General features: G+C 45.2%; 1 protein-coding gene across 2 annotated transcripts in view; it reads left to right on the top strand.

The window, feature by feature from the left end:
• Positions 1-20,506, top strand: part of KIAA1549 (KIAA1549 ortholog) — a 127,916-nt gene that overhangs the window by 85,246 nt on the left and 22,164 nt on the right. For both annotated transcript variants that reach the window (XM_055421335.2, XM_088834684.1), the window contains exons 13-16: positions 4,844-5,046; positions 8,147-8,370; positions 9,273-9,426; positions 17,802-18,119. In XM_055421335.2, coding sequence (XP_055277310.2) covers positions 4,844-5,046; positions 8,147-8,370; positions 9,273-9,426; positions 17,802-18,119 — 899 coding nt within the window. The remainder of the gene's footprint in view (positions 1-4,843; positions 5,047-8,146; positions 8,371-9,272; positions 9,427-17,801; positions 18,120-20,506) is intronic.

Here is a 20,506-nt window from a genome sequence, read left to right as displayed (position 1 = left end):
GGTTCGATCCCTGGTCAGGGAACTAAGAAACCACAAGCCCTGCGGTGTGGTGGAAAAGAAAAAAAAAGTCATTATGAGGTTCCAGTAGGCGAGGCTTTTAACACTATTTCAAATGCAGAACGTAAAAAAGCCCTGTGCATTAGAATATTCATCATTCATACAGTGGATTTTTCAGATTAATCGTCACCATCTAACACTGTATCGGTGTCTACATTGAGCTGGTGGGCCAGGCTAGAAGTTAAGAGAGTCACTGATGTGTGTTTTGAAGTAACTGGTCATGTTTGAATCTAGTTTGGGGTCCTAACAATTTTCCTCTTCAAAAGGACAAGCAAGGAATCCACTAAAACTGCATCCAGGATTCAGTGACCTTCTTAGGATCCTGTTTAAGTATTTCATAGCTGTCACTGTCCGAAGGTTGACTATTTATTCTAGGTCCAAGGGCATTCTATTTGGTCCTTGTCCTAGGTCTATCTTCCAGTAGATGGTTGAGTGTGGTCAGATGGTTGTGTGTGTTGTCAGATGCTGTCGCTTCTTAGGCCACGTTTGAAATGTGCTTCACTCCCCTTCTAAACAGTATTGTCTTAAAATTCATATGTCTTGCAGTAGAACTTAGCTCATCGGTCTTACTAGACTTGGAACCTTTTTTGGCCTGATGACAGGGTAGCTTTGGTGTTAGTTTAATAGATTCTGTTAAATAAATGCTCTTGTACTTGCTGGAGCTTTATTTATATTTCAGAGTTGTGTTTTAGTAGTGCAAAGAAAATGGAAGTGTCTCTGGATATCATTTTCTTATTTTTTTATTTGGCTATGTCACGCCTCTTTGGGGATCTTAACTCCCGACTAGGGATTGAACCCAAGCCCTTGGTAGTGAAACTGAGAGAGTCCTAACCGCTGGACTGCCAGGGAATTCCCAGGATATAATTTTTAATAGTAATTTATATACTTAGGTTTTCCATTACAAATATCTGTGTATAAAATTGCAGTATAGACTGAACCATATTCTATAAATGAATAGATTATGGACAGAAGCTGGAGAGCCTATTTTATCCACTGTCATGTTTGTGACCTTGTATGTCCCTTAGTTGTGGAGGCTTCTCTGGGACTAAACTAGCTGATTTTTGAGATGCCTTCCAGTTGTTTCTTTTTTTGGTGTTAAAAACAAAAACAAAAAAGAAAAACCTTAGAATAAGGGAAGAAATTTTTTCTTTAGATCTAATGATCTAATTTCATAGAATCTTAAAAATTAGTTAGCACCATGGTAACAGATGTACTGTTTCAGATAGACAGGATTAAAATCGAATTTTGATCCTGGGAAAGAAATATTTGGGGGAAAAAATCAGCTCTGGAGCTTCTTAATTTCTGTTAATTGTATGTCTAAGAAAATCTTCCTCTTTAGTTTCTGCTTTTACTCCTTCTGTGCTTAGTCGCTCAGTCATGTCTGATTCTTTGTGACCCTTTGGACTGCAGCTCACCAGGCTTCTCTGTTCATGAGATTTTCTAGGCAAGAATACTGGAGTGGGTTGTGATTTCTTCCTCCAGGGGGTCTTTCTGACCCAGGGATCAAACCATCATCTTCTGTGTCTCCTGCATTGCAGGCAGCTTCTTTACCCATGAGCCATCAGGAAAGCCCTTTAACAGTCCTTGCTAATAGTATTAGAACCAGTATATTATACATGGCTAACAAAAATCAAATATCACTCTCAACATATATTCAAAATCCAGGTAGTAATAGCATGTCAGTATTGGGGCTCAGAGTTGACTGTGGAAGGAGACAAGTGGCCTAGACGTTCTTGTGGGTCCTAGAAGGCTCACATGCCGCTATTGTGATTTAAAGATGTACTAACTTATTGATAATGGTTGCTTCAGTATTGCAGTAATTCAGATTGCCCTTTCCTGTGTCATTCTGTTCTGTGAACATCATCTTACACTATAATTTCTATCCTTTTTTTTTTTTTATAATTTTTTAAGAGAAAAGATTTTAACACCTACTTGCCTTAAGTAAGCAGTATTCATGCAGCATTGATCTATGTAGCCCTTGTACTTTCCATTGTCATTATTATCCAGGCAGTGTTTTAAAAAATTGTGCATGCATGCAGGCATGCTGAGTTGCTTCAGTTGTGTCCAACTCTGTGCAACCCCCTGGATAGCAGCCCACCAGGCTCCTCTGTCCAAGGGATTCTCTAGGCAAGAATACTGGAGTGGGTTGCCATTGCCTTCTCCGAATCATTCAGCTACTTACTAGTAAAACAATCAATGAAATATCTGATGGTAAACTCAACGTCCTATTCCCAGGGTCTGTCAAAGGCCTGCCAATCAACAATCCTTTCCTCTCTGTCCGCTTCCGCCAACTTTCTCTGTCTTCCTTCCAGAGTCCTCAAAAAAGTCTCCATCAGAAGCCACCTGAAATCTCTCCAGTCCCAGCACCCAACGCTAAGACTACCAATAGAACAAATGACACATGATTAACGTTCCCTTCCTTGCAGCCCTTCCCTTCCCAACCTATTCCTCGGACCCCTAATCCTCCAGATTTCTGCTTCCCTCGACTCCCTCATCCTCCATGCTCTCAGCCCCCATGCGGTGTCCTGAGGTGATGCCCTGACTCACCTCTGTGAACTGGTACGAGGCCACATGCCACAAAAAATTGTGCAGTGGATAGCAAACAATAAAAATATGTATTATTATATGTAAAATAATGTGCTACATATGTATACTAATCCAGTTTGTTTATATATATATATGTATGGAGGTACATATATGTCTGTTTAGCGTATACGTATGGCAAACAATATATCTCATTTTTCAGCCTTTTGGAAGGGCTGAGTTCCAGGCAGTCTAGAAGTTGAGGGTTTTCTGTGCATCTCCTGCTTCTCCTATTGCAGCTGGTGAATTATAGTGCGAGGATCCAACTGAGGGGTGGGAAGGGGCAGGACAGGAGTCAGAACCAGGCCTGCAGCCCCGGGGACCCAGGCAGGCAGATGACATGAGCGGAGGGGCCTTTCTTTCTGTCACCTTTGTACCCTGTTTTTTTTTTTTCTTTTACCATCCTGGAGGAGGCTGCCTCTGCCTTCAGTATCAGTGACTTAATGGGACACCCTTTGTGACATTTGCCGTTGGTTTAAAAGTTTGGGTTAGCAAGGCTGGCCTTATCTGGTAGAGCTAATTATCTCCTACTAGGCTTCATGCCTGTAATTTGAGTAGCTCCCTGGTGAATGGTGCTGTCTGGCTGTGTTTGCATTATACAAAGGGTCAGGCTCCCTCCAGGCAGGGAAAGAAAGCCCGGGAACAGCCTGAATGCAGACAAGTGTGCCTCCTTGCTAAGAGACATCTTCATTCACAGAGTTAAGTATGTAATTTCTAATTACTTGGGATGAGTATTACTGAACATAAATGAATGTAATTCAAATTAAGAGGAAACACAAATATTTGTGTCCCACTGCTGTGCATTCCTTCTGTAAAATATGAACTACTACTCCTTACTGCTTTGCTCAACACTTTTTTACACTGAGGGAAAACCTCTATATTTTTCACTTATGATTGAGGTTTCAAAACTCAGGCTTTTGTTTAGAAACAGTTTCTACATGCCCTCACTCCTTTTCTTGGCCTGTGTGCGTGTGCTCAGTCATGTCCGAATCTTTTGCAACCCCTTGGACTGTAGCCCGCCAGGCTTCTCTGCCCATGGAATTTTCCAGGCAAGAATACAAGAATACATTTCCTTCTCCAGGGGATCTTCCAGACCCAGGGATGGAACCCATGTCTCTTGCATCTCCTGCATTGGTAGATTCTTAACCACTAGCGCCACCCAGGAAGCCCCTCTCTTGGTGTTTGGCCAGTTATTTTCAAGCAATGTTAGAGTAGCCCAGAGGTGACTGTGGCTTAGAGGAAGGGCCTCAGGGATCTTAGTGCATGTAACTGGAGAGTTCTTTTCATCTATTCGGCCCTTCTTAACCTCTCTCTTTGCCTTTTAAAAATAAAAGTTTATTGAGATTATTTCTATTATAAAAGTAATACTGACTAGAGAAAATCCTCATTATAGAAAATACAAAAAAGTGGAGAAAATGACCCATTACACCAAGATCCAGTCTCTATTAACATTGTAACGTGTTTTTCTTTTTTTTGTACGTTTAAATGCCTTTCTTCTTTGCAATTCTGATTACTTAAAAAAAATTCATTGTGGTGAAATATATATAGCCATACAATTTACCCTTTTAACCATTTTTCGAGTGTCATCTGCCTCTCTTTGTAAAGAGGGAACTAATTCCTTGGAGCAGCAGCTCTTTCTTCTCCTGACTCTTCAACTTCATTTTTTGCTGCATTAGAACTGAAAAGCCAGCAGCATTCACCATTAACCAGTACTTGCTAGCAGGTCCACAGTTCCCCTGGTCTTTTGTTTTTTCAGCGGTAAGTTGCCTTGGCAACTAAATTTATATCACTCTCACTCCAGATGAGCATGGACGTTTGGAGCTGTTATAAATGTCCTCCACGTTCTGTAAATTGCTCCTGGCTGGCCAACTTCAGGCTCCTCTTACCCTTTACCCTGTCTTACTGAAGACTTTGAAACACCTTTAGACAAAACAGGACCATCTGGGGCACAAAGTGTCATAATGATTTTCTTATCTTCCCTACAGATATCTGTAATTATTACTGAGGTTGAAGGAGACACTATTTAACCTGGACAGTTTAGGCTCAAAGAGTGACATTTCAAATATTCTGCCATGGAGTCATGGATGTGTTTTTGGTCTGGGACCCATCTAAGGGTCTGTTAGGAAATAATACATAATTGTGACGGTTTGCTCTTTTCTTTGGGTGATGGTGCTTGTTAATTCTGCTCTTCCCTCTGTTCCAGGGGCAGCACCCAGCTCAGGGAATGAGCAGCACTCGTCAGCCTCCATCTTTGAGCACGTGGACAGGATCTCCCGCTCCTCGGAGGCCAGTCGGCGGGTCCCCAGTAAGATCCAGCTGATTGCCATGCAGCCCATCCCAGCTCCTCCAGCTCCGCACCCCATCCTGGCCGACCGTGTGGCAGAAACCAACAAAATTAACAAAGAGGTATTTGGTTTTATGGCAAAGTACAGTAATTAAAAAAAAAAAAAGTAAAAAACCCTTAGATTCTGATTTGGTCACTGCTTAAAAATGAGTGAAAGTTAGTGTCAAAAAGTTGCTAACGATATGAGCTGCTCATGTGCGTGCATGCTAAGTTGCTTCAGTCATGTCCAGCCCTTTGGGACTCTGTGGACTGTAGCCCACCAGGCTCCTCTGTCCATGGGATTCTCCAGGCAAGAATAATGGAATGGACTGCCATGCCCTCCTCCAGGGGATCTACCTGACCCAGGATCGTATCTCTTATGTCTCCTTCATTGGCAAGTGAATTCTTTACCACTAGCGCCACCTGGGAAGTCCCATGAGCTGCTCACAACTATTCTTATTTTAAATTTGCTTCTCAGTATTTTTAGGTCAGATACTGATCATGGACACTAGTGGGCACACTGGGAGATGTGCAGATTAAAGAACAGGGCCGGCTCTCCTTAGAAAGTCCACCTTAGCCTGTGGCTGGTGTTTGGGAATTAGATTTTGGAAAGATCTGCACCATTCCCAGAATGGAGTGGCTCACTGTACCTAAACTATTTTTGTACAAACAGCATGATTTATGCTGGACAGCTCTTCCTGGAGTCTGGAATTTTGGTACATGCTAGGCAGAGGGTGCCTATGTGAGCAGTCTCCAGTAAAGACCCTGTGAGCATTGAGTATCTAATAAACTTCCCTTGTAGACGTTTCACGTGCATTGTCACAGGTCATTGCTGGAGAAATTCAGCCCACCCCACATGACTTTACTGGGAAAGGACTCCTGGAAGCTTGTGCCTGGGTCCTTCAGACCCCACCCTGTACCATTCCCCTATGCTGGTTTTGCTTTGTAGCCTTTTGCTGTAATAAATTGGACTGAATGCTGAGTCCTGAGGGTTCTCCCAGTGGAACGCTGAGTGCTGAGTAATCTTTGGAGCACGGTAGATTCTGTGAACTCTGATAGAGCTGCTGTGGCCCCAAGATCTAAATCATGATTGGTAAAATACCCTATTCTAGTGACTCCTGGAAGAGTGAGTTAGATCTGCTTTCCTCCTAAGATTCTGCAATCAGAAGGCCAGCTCAAGTCACTGTTAAGCTGACCTTGAGAAGTTTGGCCTGGGCTGGACCGTGAGTGCAGTGAATAGTATTTAGGGCTACATACATGACAGCATCATGGCTATCAGTTTCCTGCTTCTAAGAAATCCCTGCTGCTCTTGTGAGTTCTGCTCGGTGCAGTAATAATTGGTACAACTGAATCCTTAAAGTGGATTATCTTATAGAAGTCCTATCAAGAGTTCTTAACACTTTCTCTTCTCCATTGGCTCCTTGCCAAGAACGTGCGTCATGGGTTCGAGGTGGCATGTGCTGTCCCTTCTCACCAATGCTTGGGAGCCCTGGGGTTGCTCACATGACCCTGTCCTCGCCTAGACCTGTTTCCCTCCGTCCGGCGTTGCAGGTGCCTCACGCCGCCGTGAGTAAGCACTCTCGAGTGGGTTCTCTGGGTGATGGAAAGAAAGAAGAGAATGAGCTCACCAGGCCCATGGCCTCACCACTGGAAAGCGTTCATCTCCACTTTCTTCTTTTACTATCTTTTAAAAATGTATTTGATGGACACATATGGTATGGGAAACATATATACTGATTATGAAGCATAAAATGAAAAACCAACTTAAGAACAAGAGCATTATCAGTTCTGGTGGACCTGCCTGTATGGTAGGTACGGACATCTCAATGGAAATGTTTTCTTTGTAGAAGGTTCTGGCGCAGATTCCTAGCATATCTTAGTCCTCCTGTGAGACCTCGTGTATTTTAAAGAATAGTTAGATCCTGAAAGAGTTAGAGGGGCTTCCTGAATTCTCCTGCTGGGAAGTTTGTTGAGACTGTCATCTAGCTGACTGTCCTTCTCAAACAGTCTCAAGGAGGACCTGGCTCCTGGTCTGCTGTCGTGTGACAGACCACGTCCTGTCTTGGACAGCGTCCTGTTGTCTCTTTCCATTTGGAGTCTCATCTTGTTTTCCCTTTTTTCCCTCTGTCTCCTTCCATGTCACTTGCTGTAAAGTTCTCTGCAGCAGGGCTAAGGGCTTAGAAAATGAGGTGATGTACATTGATGAAGGCAGGCATTCCCAGTCTGTTCTCCACCACAGCCCAACGGACTGGCTGCTCCCGGAGTCATGGCCTCCTTCCCCTAGACCTGCATCTGCATTCCTGTTTCTGGCCCTCGCCCTCTGCCCACTACCCTTCCTCCCCTACTCTTCCAGACCTAGTTCGCGCCCCATGGAGCCAGGAGCACATGTTTCCACACCTGTTGATTTTTTTCATTGAGGAGAGGGGTTTCCTGTCAGGGGGCTTGTTTTGGTGACACTGAAACATCATTAGTAAATGGCTATTTTGTTGTATAGTGCAAATTTTGTCTTTGAACTGTCATAATTTAAAAACTTATTAAGTAATGATACTAAGTCGGGCACGACTGAGCGACTGAACTGAACTGAACTGAATGATACTATTGGGTGTGGAAAATATTTACTCTTTTCTTAGGAAGAATTACATCTGGGAATCACTGCCCCTCAGCATCTTCAAAGTTGCCACTGGACGATTTCCTGGGTTTGAGTGCTTTTGCCTTCCCAGGTTGCGCTGTGGTATAGAGTCCGCCTGTCAGTGTAGGAGATGCAAGAGGCATGGGCTCGATCCCCGGGTCGGAAAAATCCCCTGGAGGAGGAAATAGCAACCCACTCCAGTTTTCTTGCCTGAAAAAAATCCTGTGGACAGAGGAGCCTGGCGAGCTGCAGTCCATGGGGTTGGTTTGCAACGAGTCAAATACGACTGAGCGCACACGCACGCGTGTTTGGGGCAGTACCGAGGCTTCTCCCCTCACCGCGTGGAGGGTGGGGACGCAGCTCGGGGACGGTGGCAGCTCTCCGCGCCCGGTGTGGGTTTCTGCCCCTGTCACCCCTTTGGTGCCTCTTGGGACCCTAGGACAGCTGTGGGGCGGGTCAGAGAGAGGGCGGGGGAGAGACACAGGACGCTCCCGGACTGCTTTGTGCGCGGGTCCCTGGAAGCGTGCAAACGGTCGGCCTGTCTCGCTCCCCAGATCCAGACGGCGCTGCGGCACAAGTCTGAGATCGAGCACCATCGCAACAAGATCCGGCTGCGCGCCAAGCGCCGCGGGCACTACGAGTTCCCGGTGCTGGACGAGCTGTCGTCGGGCGACACGCGGGAGCGGCACCGCGTGTACCGCAGGGCGCAGATGCAGATCGACAAGATTCTGGACCCCACGGCCAGCGTGCCCTCCGTGTTCATCGAGCCCAGGAAGAGGTGGGCGTGCTGCCGGGGGCGGCTGGGGTGGGCGAGCCTTTGGAAGACTCCGGGCTGCCGGCAGGGCCGACCCCTCCTGGCGGTCGCCTGATGGGAAGGCCGCTTCCACCCGTTGCCCCGGGACTCGCCATTCCCGGGTTTCTTGTCTCCTGGAAGTCAGCTTTCTGAAATGGGGGCCCCTTCCTTCTCAGACGCTGAGCCCTGGCTCCCCCTCCCCCCGTCCTCATCCTGCCTTCATCCCCAGTGGCATCACACCTCCTGTGCTTGGTGGATGCTCTTTTCCCGTTGCTGCCCTCAGCCTCTGTCTTCGCTGTCTCTCAGACCCCCGCCCCCGAAGGGAGAGGCGTTTTCTGTAAGGTCAGCTTTCATTTGTGTCTTGCTTGGCTCACCCCTTGCTGGCTCGGGTTGCCTGCAGGTGGACCCTGTGCTCCTGTACCTAGTGGGGGCCCGAGTCTCCACCCAGCTGCTCCCCACAGACAGGCCTGCTGCCTAGGGCGATAGCCTCATTGCCCTCCAGACATTGATCTACATTTCCCGTTTCTGGCCCTGGGCAAGATCCCAGCTTTACGTCACACTCTCCCTACCTCCCTCCTTATTTACTGTTTTTGTTGGATAAATTGGTCATATCCAAAGCTCCTCCTCCCTCTTCAAGACCTAGGTCAGGTCCCAGTAGCCAGCGATGATGTTCTTCTGTATTGTTCTGTGTGTTTAGTATTGTCTGCCCAGGTGGACTGTGCCTTTCTTAGAGCAGAGACTGTGTCCTGCATGTTGTTTATATCCGGTGGGGTGTTTCATACAGTGGCCAGCAGGTCCTAGGTACTCAGAAAATCCTTAGCCTTTAGGTCATGAGCCAGGGCAGGAAAGTAATTTCCTATGAAGATTGTGTCTTTTTCTCCTGGCAGCTCCAGGATAAAACGTTCCCCTAAGCCACGCCGGAAACACCAGGTCAACGGCTGCCCGGGAGATGCTGAGAAGGACAGGCTTATCACCACAGACAGCGACGGCACTTACAAAAGGCCGCCTGGCGTCCACAACTCTGCCTATATTGGTTGCCCGGTACGTAACGCTCACCCTGCGTCTGGTGGCCGTTGGGAGATGAGTGAGCAGTGAGCTGTGGCCACATGTGGTGTTGATGTGCCAGGCCCAGCTGGGTCGTGGGGCGCATGTGGGTGCAGGCAAGAATGGGCCACTCATTTGTGGACAGACTGGAGCCCTGGAGACCAGAGTGCTGCTGGGGTCGCCCTCTGGAAACATGCTCAGTGTTTTTCTTTCCTATGTGCAAGCTGTGTCCTCTCGGGCTTCAGGATGGGTACTTTTGGGGATTCACTGGAAAACAGAAATGTCCAGAAAGTTTTTTTTTCCCCCTTCCCCTGGTTGAGGGAACTGTTTGGATTTCTTGGTGGTAGGAGGGATATTTAGGGTTTTGTGCCCCCTTCTGCTCTTGGAATGCTAAGATGTTCCCTCTATATGTGTGTGTTTGTGTGTGTGTGTACATATATATATATATATATATATATATATATATATATGTATGGCTTCCCAGTGGTTCAGCTGTAAAGAATCCACCTGCAGTGCAGGAGATACAGGTTCAATCCCTGGACTGGGAATAAACCCTGGAGAAAGGAAGTGGCAACCCACTCCAGTATTCCTGCTGGAAAATCGCAGTCCATGGGGTCGCAGACAAGTTGGACACGACTGAGTGACTAAACAACAATATATATATATATTTCTAGTTTTAATGGAAGAAAGAGCTTAATGGAAATTAAGAAATAGGGACTTAATTTTTTTGGAAGGAAGGGACGTGTTAAAGCAGATGTTGACAACATTAAGACACATACAGACCCCACTAAGTAGGGAGGAAAGGGCTAGCCTCCCCAACAGACCATGAGAAATACAGATATAAGAACACCCCAGACAGAGAGGAGCCCCAGATACCCAGGTATCTTCTTGTTAATCCGTTTTTATCCACTGTGTCCGGCAGCACTGGGACACACAGTGGATGTCTGTGACCCTGTGCCAAGGTGCAGCCCTGACAGAGCGATCTTTGTTAAAGAAATGAGCAAAAAACACACCCTCGGAGAAAGAGTTTGTGATATACGTGATCACTTCAGATGGAGCTTATGTAACCAGTGTTTTATTTGAGTTTTATATTTTATCCCTCAAATTATACATATATCTAACACTGAGAGACACTAAGCATAATTACACATATGTGCCAAATGCCTTACTGACATTGGGCCTAAATATAATTGCATCATGATCGTCTAAGAGGTGATCCCAGGCTTCTTTCCCCAGGCTTTTCCTTGAAATCTTATTGTGATTCTGGTGTCTTAAGACTGACTGTCCCTTCCTAACCAGCTTGTGAGGGTTGATGTGATTCCCGAAGGCTGGAAGGTCTACAAATTAGGCTCCTTTGCTCCTCAGCAGGATGAATGAATGAGTCCTTTCTGAAGGCTGTGAATAAATTCCTCCGGTGGGGGAACCAGCATTGGCAGTTCTTACAGTAGATGGCGATCTTGAGCTGCCGCTGTGTTTTTGGACTGGTATCTGGGCGTCTGTGGTGTCTGGCTTGATCCCGGAAGGGATGTATCCTTGGCTCCCCAGGATGGTCCCTTGCAGCTTTTGTTTTTGTCTAATCTGGTATCTCAGAGACTGTGTTGTGTGAAACTAAAGAATAGATTAGTTTGCTGGGAGAAATATCAGTAACCTCAGGCATGCAGGTGATACTACCCGCAGAAAGCGAAGAAAAAATAAAGAGCCTCTTGATGAATGTGAAAGAAGAGAGTGAAAAAGTTGGCTTAAAGCTCAACATTCAGAAAACTAAGATCGTGGCATCTGATCCCATCACTTTATGGCAAATAGATGGGGAAACAGTGGAAACAGTGACAGACTTTATTTTGGGGGGCTCCAAGATCACTGCAGATGGTTAATGTAGCCATGAAATTAAAAGACGCTTGCTCCTTGGAAGAAAAGTTATGATCAACCTAGACAACTTATTAAAAAGCAGAGACATTACTTTGCCAACAGAAGTCCGTCTAGTCAAAGCTATGGCTTTTCTAGTAGTCATGTATGGATGTGAGAGTTGGACTATAAAGAAAGCTGAGCGCTGAAGAATTGATGCTTTTGAACTGTGATGCTGGAGAAGACTCTTGAGAGTCCCTTGGACTGCAAGGCGATCCAACCAGTCCATCCTAAAGGAGATCAGTCCTGGGTGTTCATTGGAAGGACTGATGCTGAAGCTGAAACTCCAATACTTTGGCCACCTGATGTGAAGAACTGACTCATTGGAAAAGACCCTGATGCTGGGAAAGATTGAAGGCATGAGGAGAAGGGGACGACAGAGGTTGAGATGGTTGGATGGCATCATCGACTCAATGGGCATGAGTTTGAGTAAGCTCCAGGAGTTGGTGGTGGACAGGGAGGCCTGGCGTGCTGCGATTCATGGGGTTGCAAAGAGTCGGACACGACTGAGTGACTGAACTGAACTGAACCTGTCCTTCCCTCCCTGTCTTGATCCTAAATCAGGCTTCTTTCATGGTGACCCAGACCATCCTTCTTCTCTTTGCTTTTTTTCTTAGCAGAAAGTGCAGAGTTTCCTCCCTCAGCTGGAGGGAAGAAGCTCTTCCCTGGTGAGTACCACCTCAATCAACTGCTTTGTCCCAAGTGGCTCCAATTTGCAGAGGTACCCTAAGAAGACATTCTTCCTTACATGGACTTTTTACTTTCTCTCCTTAAAATTCTGAAATGTATACTTTCTTTCTTATTTTCATACTTATATTGTATGATTTTGTTTTAATTTTTATGTTATATTGGAATGTGGTTGATTTTGGGCTTCCTAGATGGTGTAGTGGTAAAGAATTCGCCTGCCAGGGTAGGAAATGCAGATTCAATCCCTGGGTCAGGAAGATTCCCTGTAAAAGGAAACGGTTACCCACTCCATTATTCCTGGCTGGAGAAGCCCATGGACAGAGGAGCTTGGACAGCTACAGACCATGGGGTCATAAAAGAGTGGGACAAAGCTGAGCGCACACACACAGTTGATTTACAGTGTTGTGTTTCAGGTGTATAGTAAAGTGATTCAGTTATACATATATCTTTTCTTTTTCAGATTCTTTTCCAATATAGGTCATTACAGAATATTGAGTAGAATTCCCTGTACTTGTTGATTATGTAATTTATATGTGTGTGTGCTCATTTGCCTCTGACTCTTTGAGACCCCATGTAGTATAGCCCACCAGGCTCCTCTGACCATGGAATTTTCCAGGCAAGAGTACTGGAGTGGGTTGCCATTTCCTACTCTATGGAATTTTCCAAACTGAGGGTTCAAACCCTATCTCTTGTGTCTCCTGCATTGGAAGGTAGATTCTTTACCACTGAGTCACCTGGGAAGCCCATTTTATATATACTAGGATGTATATGTTAATCCCAACCTCCTAATTTATCCCTCCCCCAGCCTACCTTTCTCCTTTGATAAAATCATAAATTTGTTTTCTAAGTCTATGATGAAATGTATACTTTCAAAGATAATGCCTTTTTGAGCCCTCACCCTTTTATAGGTAGTATTTCATCTTGAAGGTTATACTACACATACATGCTTTTGAACTGTCTTGAATTTTGTGCTTTCCCCTCAAAATATCTTCTTGAGAGTTTTCTTCTCCTGAAGTAAAAGAAATATTCCTGGATTTCTCATAACTAGGGTTACAATTATAAATCAGGATTCAGCAACCTATGACCCTCAGGCCAAATCCAGCCTACTGCTGGCTTTTGTAAAGAAAGTTTTGTTGGAACACAGCCACACCCATCATTTTTGTGTTCTCAAGGTCCGTCTAGTCAAGGCTGTGGTTTTTCCTGTGGTCATGTATGGATGTGAGAGTTGGACTGTGAAGAAAGCTGATCACCAAAGAATTGATGCTTTTGAACTGTGGTGATGGAGAAGACTCTTGAGAGTCCCTTGGACTGCAAGGAGATCCAACCAGTCCATCCTAAAGGAGATCAGTCCTGGGTGTTCATTGGAAGGACTGATGCTAAAGCTGAAGCTCCAATACTTTGGCCATCTCATGCGACAAGTTGACTCACTGGAAAAGACTCTGATGCTGGGAAAGGTTGGGGGCGGGAGGAGAAGGGGACGACAGAGAATGAGATGGCTGGATGGCATCACTGACTCGATGGACATGAGTTTGAGTGAACCCTGGGAGTTGGTGTTGGACAGGGAGGCCTGGTGTGCTGTGATTCATGGGGTCACAAAGAGTCGAACACGACTGAGTGACTGAACTGAACTGATGACTGCTTTTGCTAAGGTGGCAGAGTTGAGTAGTTATATGGCTCACAAAGCCTAGAATATTTACTCTCTGGCCCTTTATGGAAGTTTGTCAACCCCAATATAATTTATTTTCCAAGCCACACCCTTGTGAGGGTGACAGTAGATGGTATTAATTATCCTAGGTAAACAAGCATGAACCGAGATTGTCTTGGACCAACCATAGTGCGTGATCACTCTCATAATATGAAGGATTGCAGAGAGGCACCAGAATACGTCATAAAAATAACATACCTTTTTTTTTTTTTTTCCAACTAAAAGTAAAAAAGTTCTCATATATTTTTGGGGAGTGATAGGTGAACATGTATTTGTGCCAGGGAAACAAACTGAACATCAAAGTCATCAAACTTGGATTCAAGAGAATGGAATTCAAATTCCAACTCTTGGGTATCCCAGGTAGATCTCAACTTCTGTTGATCATACTATCTGTTAAGTTCCATCTACATGTGAAACACTGTGCTGGATGTTGGGACACAGGAAAATGAATAAAACCTCCTGTTGGCCTGCAGATTGCTGAGAGTCTGGTCTGTGAATTTGCTGGGGTGGGGGCAGCGGGAAGACCAGAGAGCAGGAAACTCTCACATCATAGCTCTGTGGCTCTTTGCCTTCATGGGACCAGTGAAACTCCAAGAGAACCTAACTTCACACCTTTGCAACAGGTCTCTCTTGCTATAGAAGATATACCTTCTTTAAAGTTACACCCACTGATGCTGAGATTGGCAGTGGCTGTAGCTTTTGGGGATGCTCCTCAAATGCATATAGGGTTTGTCCCCCATTTGAATCTCAGTATGCACTGTAGCCACAGTGCTGGCTTCCTTGTGGTGCAGTTATTGAAAACCCCCACCAGGAACATCGCTTCTGGTTTTAGAGAGACCCTCTTAATTGCCAGTAGGATGTTTCTACAGATATACTTTTCTTTTTCACCATGGGGTGTTGGGTTGGTGGCCCTCTGCTTACCACATTCTTCCCGATCTGCTCCTCAAGAAAAAAGCAGGAGAAGGCATGAGTGTGGGCCATTTTTGTACCTTGTAAGGAGAGGATCACAGAGTCTTTCCAATGTTATATCATAAGCCAGAGACCTTTGGAGCCCCAAATACTTCCTCAATGACGAAGTTACTTAGTGGAACTTTACTAGAATATTGTAATTTTGGAGAAGCAGTCTTTCAGGACCCAGTGTGTATTATACCTGGGAGTGAGACCACCCACTTGCAGTTGTGAAGGACAGAGCACTGGCCTGTCTCAGGAGCAGTCTCTGCCCAATAGCACTTGTTTCTGTGGAGGACGAGGGCCCAGTGGTGCCACAGCTTCCGAGTCTGCCAACAGAATCCAGAAATCTGAGTTTTCATAGGAAATTTTCAGATTTGTAAAATATTGACTATTTTTAAAATACCACGTGGGCCAAGCAAAATAGGGTTGTGAAGGGTTGGTGGGTTTGCCAGTTCGTAGTCTGTTTTTCTCTCTGTTTGTAATTACATAGCTGCTGCTCTTAAGTGTTTGATGCTGGTGTGAATAATAACTGATCCTCGGTGGACAGACCATAGTCATTAGGAAGTGTTTCAGACAGTTGACTAAAAGTAAGGGTGTGAGTCTGGAATAGAGATTTTCTTTGTAAGAGATTCACTGATCCAAACAAATATGGGAATTCCTTTGGCCCTTCTGTGGGATGATCCAACCAGCAAAGCTAAAACTGTGGACCTGTAGGGTAAGCAGAGCATTCCAGGAAAAGGTACCCACCCAAAAAGTGGTAAGAGAAGCAGAATTTATTTTCTTGGACTCCAAAATTACTGTGGACTGTGACTACAGCCATGAAATTAAAAGACACTTGCTCCTTGGAAGAAAAGCTTTGACAAATGTAGACAGTGTATTAAAAAGCAAAGACGTCACTTTGCTGAAAAAGGTGCATGTAATACGAGTTGACGGAGAAGGCAATGGCAAGCCACTCCAGTACTCTTGCCTAGAAAATCCCATGGACGGAGGAACCTGGTAGGCTGCAGTCCATGGGGTCGCTAAGGGTCGGACACGACTGAGCGACTTCACTTTCACTTTTCACTTTCACACATTGGAGAAGGAAATGGCAACCCACTCCAGTGTTCTTGCCTGGAGAATCCCAGGGACGGGGGAGCCTGGTGGGCTTCCGTCTATGGGGTCACACAGAGTCGGACACGACTGAAGTGACTTAGCAGCAGCAGCAGCAATACGAGTTGAATAAGCAAGGTGACAATATACAGCCTTGACGTACTCCTTTTCCTATTTGGAGCCAGTCTGTTGTTCCATGTACAGTTCTGACTGTTGCTTCCTGACCTGCATGCAGGTTTCTCGGGAGGCAGGTCAGGTGGTCTGGTATTCCCATCTCTTTCAGAATTTTCCACAGTTTATTACCAAGGGCTAATCCGCCAGTTGGTGGTGGACAGGGAGGCCTGGCGTGCTGTGGTTCATGGGGTTGCAAAGAGTCGGATACGACTGAGCGACTGAACTGAACTGAATCAAAGCTATGGTTTTTCCAGTGGTCATGTATGGATGTAAGAGTTGGACCATAAAGAAGACTAAATGACGAAGAATTGATGCTTTTGAACTGTGGTGTTGCAGAAGACTCTTGAGAGTCCCTTGAACTGCAAGGACATCCAGCCAGTCAATCCTAAAAGACTGAAGAATCCTAAGGAATATTAATTGGAAGGACTGAGGCTGAAGCTGAAGCTCCAATAATTTGGCCACCTGATGTAAAGAGCCAACTCACTGGAAAAGACCCCGATGCTGGGAAAGATTGAGGGCAGGAGTAGAAGGCGGAGGATGAGATGGTTGGATGGCTTCACTGACACAGCGGACATGATTTTGAGCAAGCTCCATGGGATAGTGAAGGACAAGAAAGCCCAGCGTGCTGCAGTCCATGGGGCTGCACAGAGTTGGACACGACGGAGCAGTTGAACAACTTTTTCTTTGAGGACATGGGGTCACCAGCCCACTGAGTAGAACCTCTTCTCTTTTCAGTGTGTCAGTTGAAGCAATTGTAATAAAAAATTTTTAATTGTTACTTATGTCCCTGCCTCTTAGACAGTGGGTATAGAAGTTAAACTTTTCTTGTTGGCTCATGTTATCCAGGGACACCTCCATTTTAAGAAAGTAATTTCTAAACAAATAATTGATACTGTTTATAAAGAGTTGCTGCAATAAGTATTAAAATGGTTTATACACGCACAGTTGTAATATGGTGGTGACTTTGAATTCTTTTGGATTGTATAGGGCTGTCCTATTATTAATAGTCAATAGACTGCTTTAGTGGGGGGTTTCTGTATCTATGGAACATCAACTAGGTATTTTAGTATGTAAACTCTGACACATCATTTTTGGTTGTTTGGGGCTCTCAGGAAAAATATGAACTTCCAGGTACTGAGTTACCTTTCAGGGAGTTGATTGAGTTTTGCCTGACAAATGGATGTTGAATATTTTTACTTTTTTTCTGATTTCAAACTTTTTGCCCCGATAAAAGGTAACACACACTCCTCGGCTGTGATTTGAAACAATTTTATGGTAAACGCATTCCTCAGTGGCAGTGAAAATGGTTAAAAATTGTGTCTTGGTCCTAGAATTTTGTTTTCCACAGAAGCTCGTGTCTGATTCTTTTTTTTTTTTTTTTAATATAATTGCTTTACAATGTTGGGTTCATCTCCGCTGTTCAGTGAAGTGAATCAGCAATATGTATACACATATGCCCTCCCTCTTGGATCTTTCTCCCAGCCATCCCACCCTTCTTGGTCATCACAGAGCACCAAGCTGAGCTCCTTGTGCTCTGTAGCAGCTTCCCACGAGCTATCTGTATTACACACAATAGTGTGTAAATGTCAGCGGTGCTCTCTCTGTTCATCCCACCTTCCCCTCCCCTACGTGTCCACATGTCTGTTCTTTATCTCTATCCCTGCCCTGCAAATGGGTTCATCTGTACCATTTTCTAGATTCCATTTGTATGCATTAGTACGCAATATTTGTTTTTCTCTTTCTGACTGACTTCCCTCTGTATGACAGACTCTAGGTCCACCCACATCTCTACAAATGACCCAGCTTCGTTCCTTTTTATGACTGAGTGATGTGATTCTCCACTTTGCTGTTTCCCCTGCTGTAGTCTGATCCTGACCTCCCGGCTGACGTGCCCACGCCATCGTCGGCTGAGCTGGGGAGGTATCCAGGCCTGCCCTTCCCGGCCTCCCAGTACATCCCGCCCCAGCCGTCCATCGAGGAGGCGCGCCAGACCATGCACTCCCTCCTGGATGATGCTTTTGCCCTGGTGGCCCCCAGCAGCCAGCCTTCCAACACTGCGGCTGCAGGCCCTGGGGTCCCAGCTGGCCTGCCCGTGAACAGCACCCCTTCCCGGGAAGAGAGACGAACCACCCAGTGGGGGTCCTTCTACAGCCCGGCTCAGACGGCCAACAACCCGTGCAGTGTAAGTGTGGACCTTCTGGAATTCTCTCATGGGCAAGATGTTGAAGCTTTGTTGCCTGACTGCCTCATTTTCAGGATCCCTGCAACACCCTGATTGGATTTGACTGGAATCAAAGTTTGGATGATGAGTCTTAGTTTTTATTGTCTTCTAAGTTAATTCTCAATGTTGAAAATATTCTTTTGTGCAACTTGGACATTTCATGAAGGTACCTCCCTGAATTTGCCTTCATGAAAGATATAAAATTCATTGTCATAAAATATATGTGGCTGGGAAAGGTTGGGGGCGGGAGGAGAAGGGGACAACAGAGAACGATGCTGGATGGCATCACCGACTCTGTGGACATGAGTTTGAGTGAGAGTTGGTGATGGACAGGGAGGCCTGGCGTGCTGTGATTCATGGGGTCGCGGAGAGTCGAACACGACTGAGCGACTGAACTGAACTGAACTGTCAAAATATATTCTCGCTTTTTTATTTGTTTAGTTCAGTCCTGTCTGACGCTTTTGTGACCCCATGGACTGTAGCTCACCAGGCTCCTCTGTCCCTTGGATTTTCCAGGCAAGAATACTGGAGTGGGTTGCCATTTTCTACTCCAGGTGATCTTCCCAACCCAGGGATCAAACTCACATCTCCTCCAGCTCCTGCAGTGGCAGGCGGATTCTTTACCAAAGGAAAGACGTGGTTCGGTGGTAAAGAATCCACCTGCCAGTGCCGGAGACATGAGCTCGATCCCTGGTTCGGGAACATCCCCTGGAGCAGGAAATGGCAACCCACTCCAGTATCCTTGCCTGGGAAATCCCATGGACAGAGGACCCTGGTGGGCTACAATCCATGGGGTCGAGGAAGAATCAGACAGGACTTAGAGACTAAAAACAACAACTAGAAAATTTTCATTGATGTCTCCATAAAAGATATGGCCAAGAATGTCCTAGAGTCATTAAGCTTCTTTTTGTAGGCCGCCTGGGACTGAGGAGGTGCGTTGAGGCTCTGGGAGTGGAGACATCTAGTCCACGAGTAGCCAAACACAGATGTTTTCAAATACCAGGTTTCCATCTTGGGAGCTGACATTTCAATGCTTCATCCGTTTTTGTTATCCTTTTTTTTTTTTTTCATATTCGGTCAGTGCTTTCAAAGGTGCTTTCTCAAGTCATGGACAAAAAGTATAACTCAAGGATATAATATTAAACATTATCTTTTACTCATTTCAGATGATCACACTGAAACATTTGACTCTGGAAAGATGTTAATAGATTACAGTTTAAATTTCTTCTTCAAGGAGTGTTTATCCAGGGTTCCTCTAGTTTTGTTAACTATATTAAGGTTCAATTGGGTGATCATAGCATATGTTAAAAGAATTTTCAGCTCTGGAGACTTCCCTGGTTGTCCAGTGGTTAAGACTCCATCCTCTCAGTTCAGGGGACCCAAGTTTGATTCGTTGGTCAGGGAACTCGATCCCACATGCTGCAGCTAAGACCTGGCACAGACAGATACTTTTTTTTTTTTAAGAAGAATTTTCATCTCTGAAATTGGTTTGAATTTTCAAAGTAGGCTCTTAGATAGCTTTTTTCAAGGCATAGTGAGTACATGTCTGAGGTATAGATCACAGCCACCACGCAGGAGAAAAATACTATCTAACCTAGTCATTGTTGGTTTACATATTAAAATACAGATTGTTTCAACAATAAACGTTAAACCATTTCAAAATTATAGGTGGTATGTAATTATAAACTAGTAGTTTATAATCTTTAAAGAAATGGATGATACAGAGCAAAACTCAGCAATGAACATGAATTTGACCATATCTGCTGTCTGTTTACTTTAAGCTTATCCCACTTGTTTATTCATTCAAATGTATTTATGAAGCACCCGCTTTGTTCTGAGTGCTCTGCGAGGTGTTGGGGCTACAGAAGTGTATAGTGTACAGCTCCAGCTCCTACATCCCAGTGGGGACATGTGGACAATTGAAACAGTAACTCAGTACAGCATAGGGTAGGTGTCAGGCAGGAGGAGAGTTATGTGGGAGGAGCCCTTGGCCAAAAGTGTTTGGGAAGGATTTTCTAGACAGAATGACATCTAAGTGGAAGTCTGAGGGTAATTAGTGGTTTCAGTTAAAGAATATTCTAGGTAGTGGGGAAGCTAGCGGAGACCCAGAAACAAAAGTATCTGCTACAAGCTCCCTCTTCTGGACAAAATGGAAGAAAGGCTCAGGATTTATCTTCCCTCCAGAAACAAGTAAAAGAACTGAACAAAATGTGTGGGTTTTCACCACATTAGACTCGAGGCAACAAAGAAGAGGGATCATTGAGAGGTGAGTAGAACCCTATAGTCACCCCAGCTTCCTATCTTGAGAGAGTTTCTAGCTGTGGTGCAGGGAGGAAGACTCCAGGGAG

This window comes from Moschus berezovskii, chromosome 3 (genome assembly GCF_049115385.1).
Source record: "Moschus berezovskii isolate FMDL1 chromosome 3, NW_MosBer_1.0, whole genome shotgun sequence".
NCBI lineage: Eukaryota > Metazoa > Chordata > Mammalia > Artiodactyla > Moschidae > Moschus > Moschus berezovskii.
This window is presented reverse-complemented; position numbering and strand designations above follow the sequence as displayed.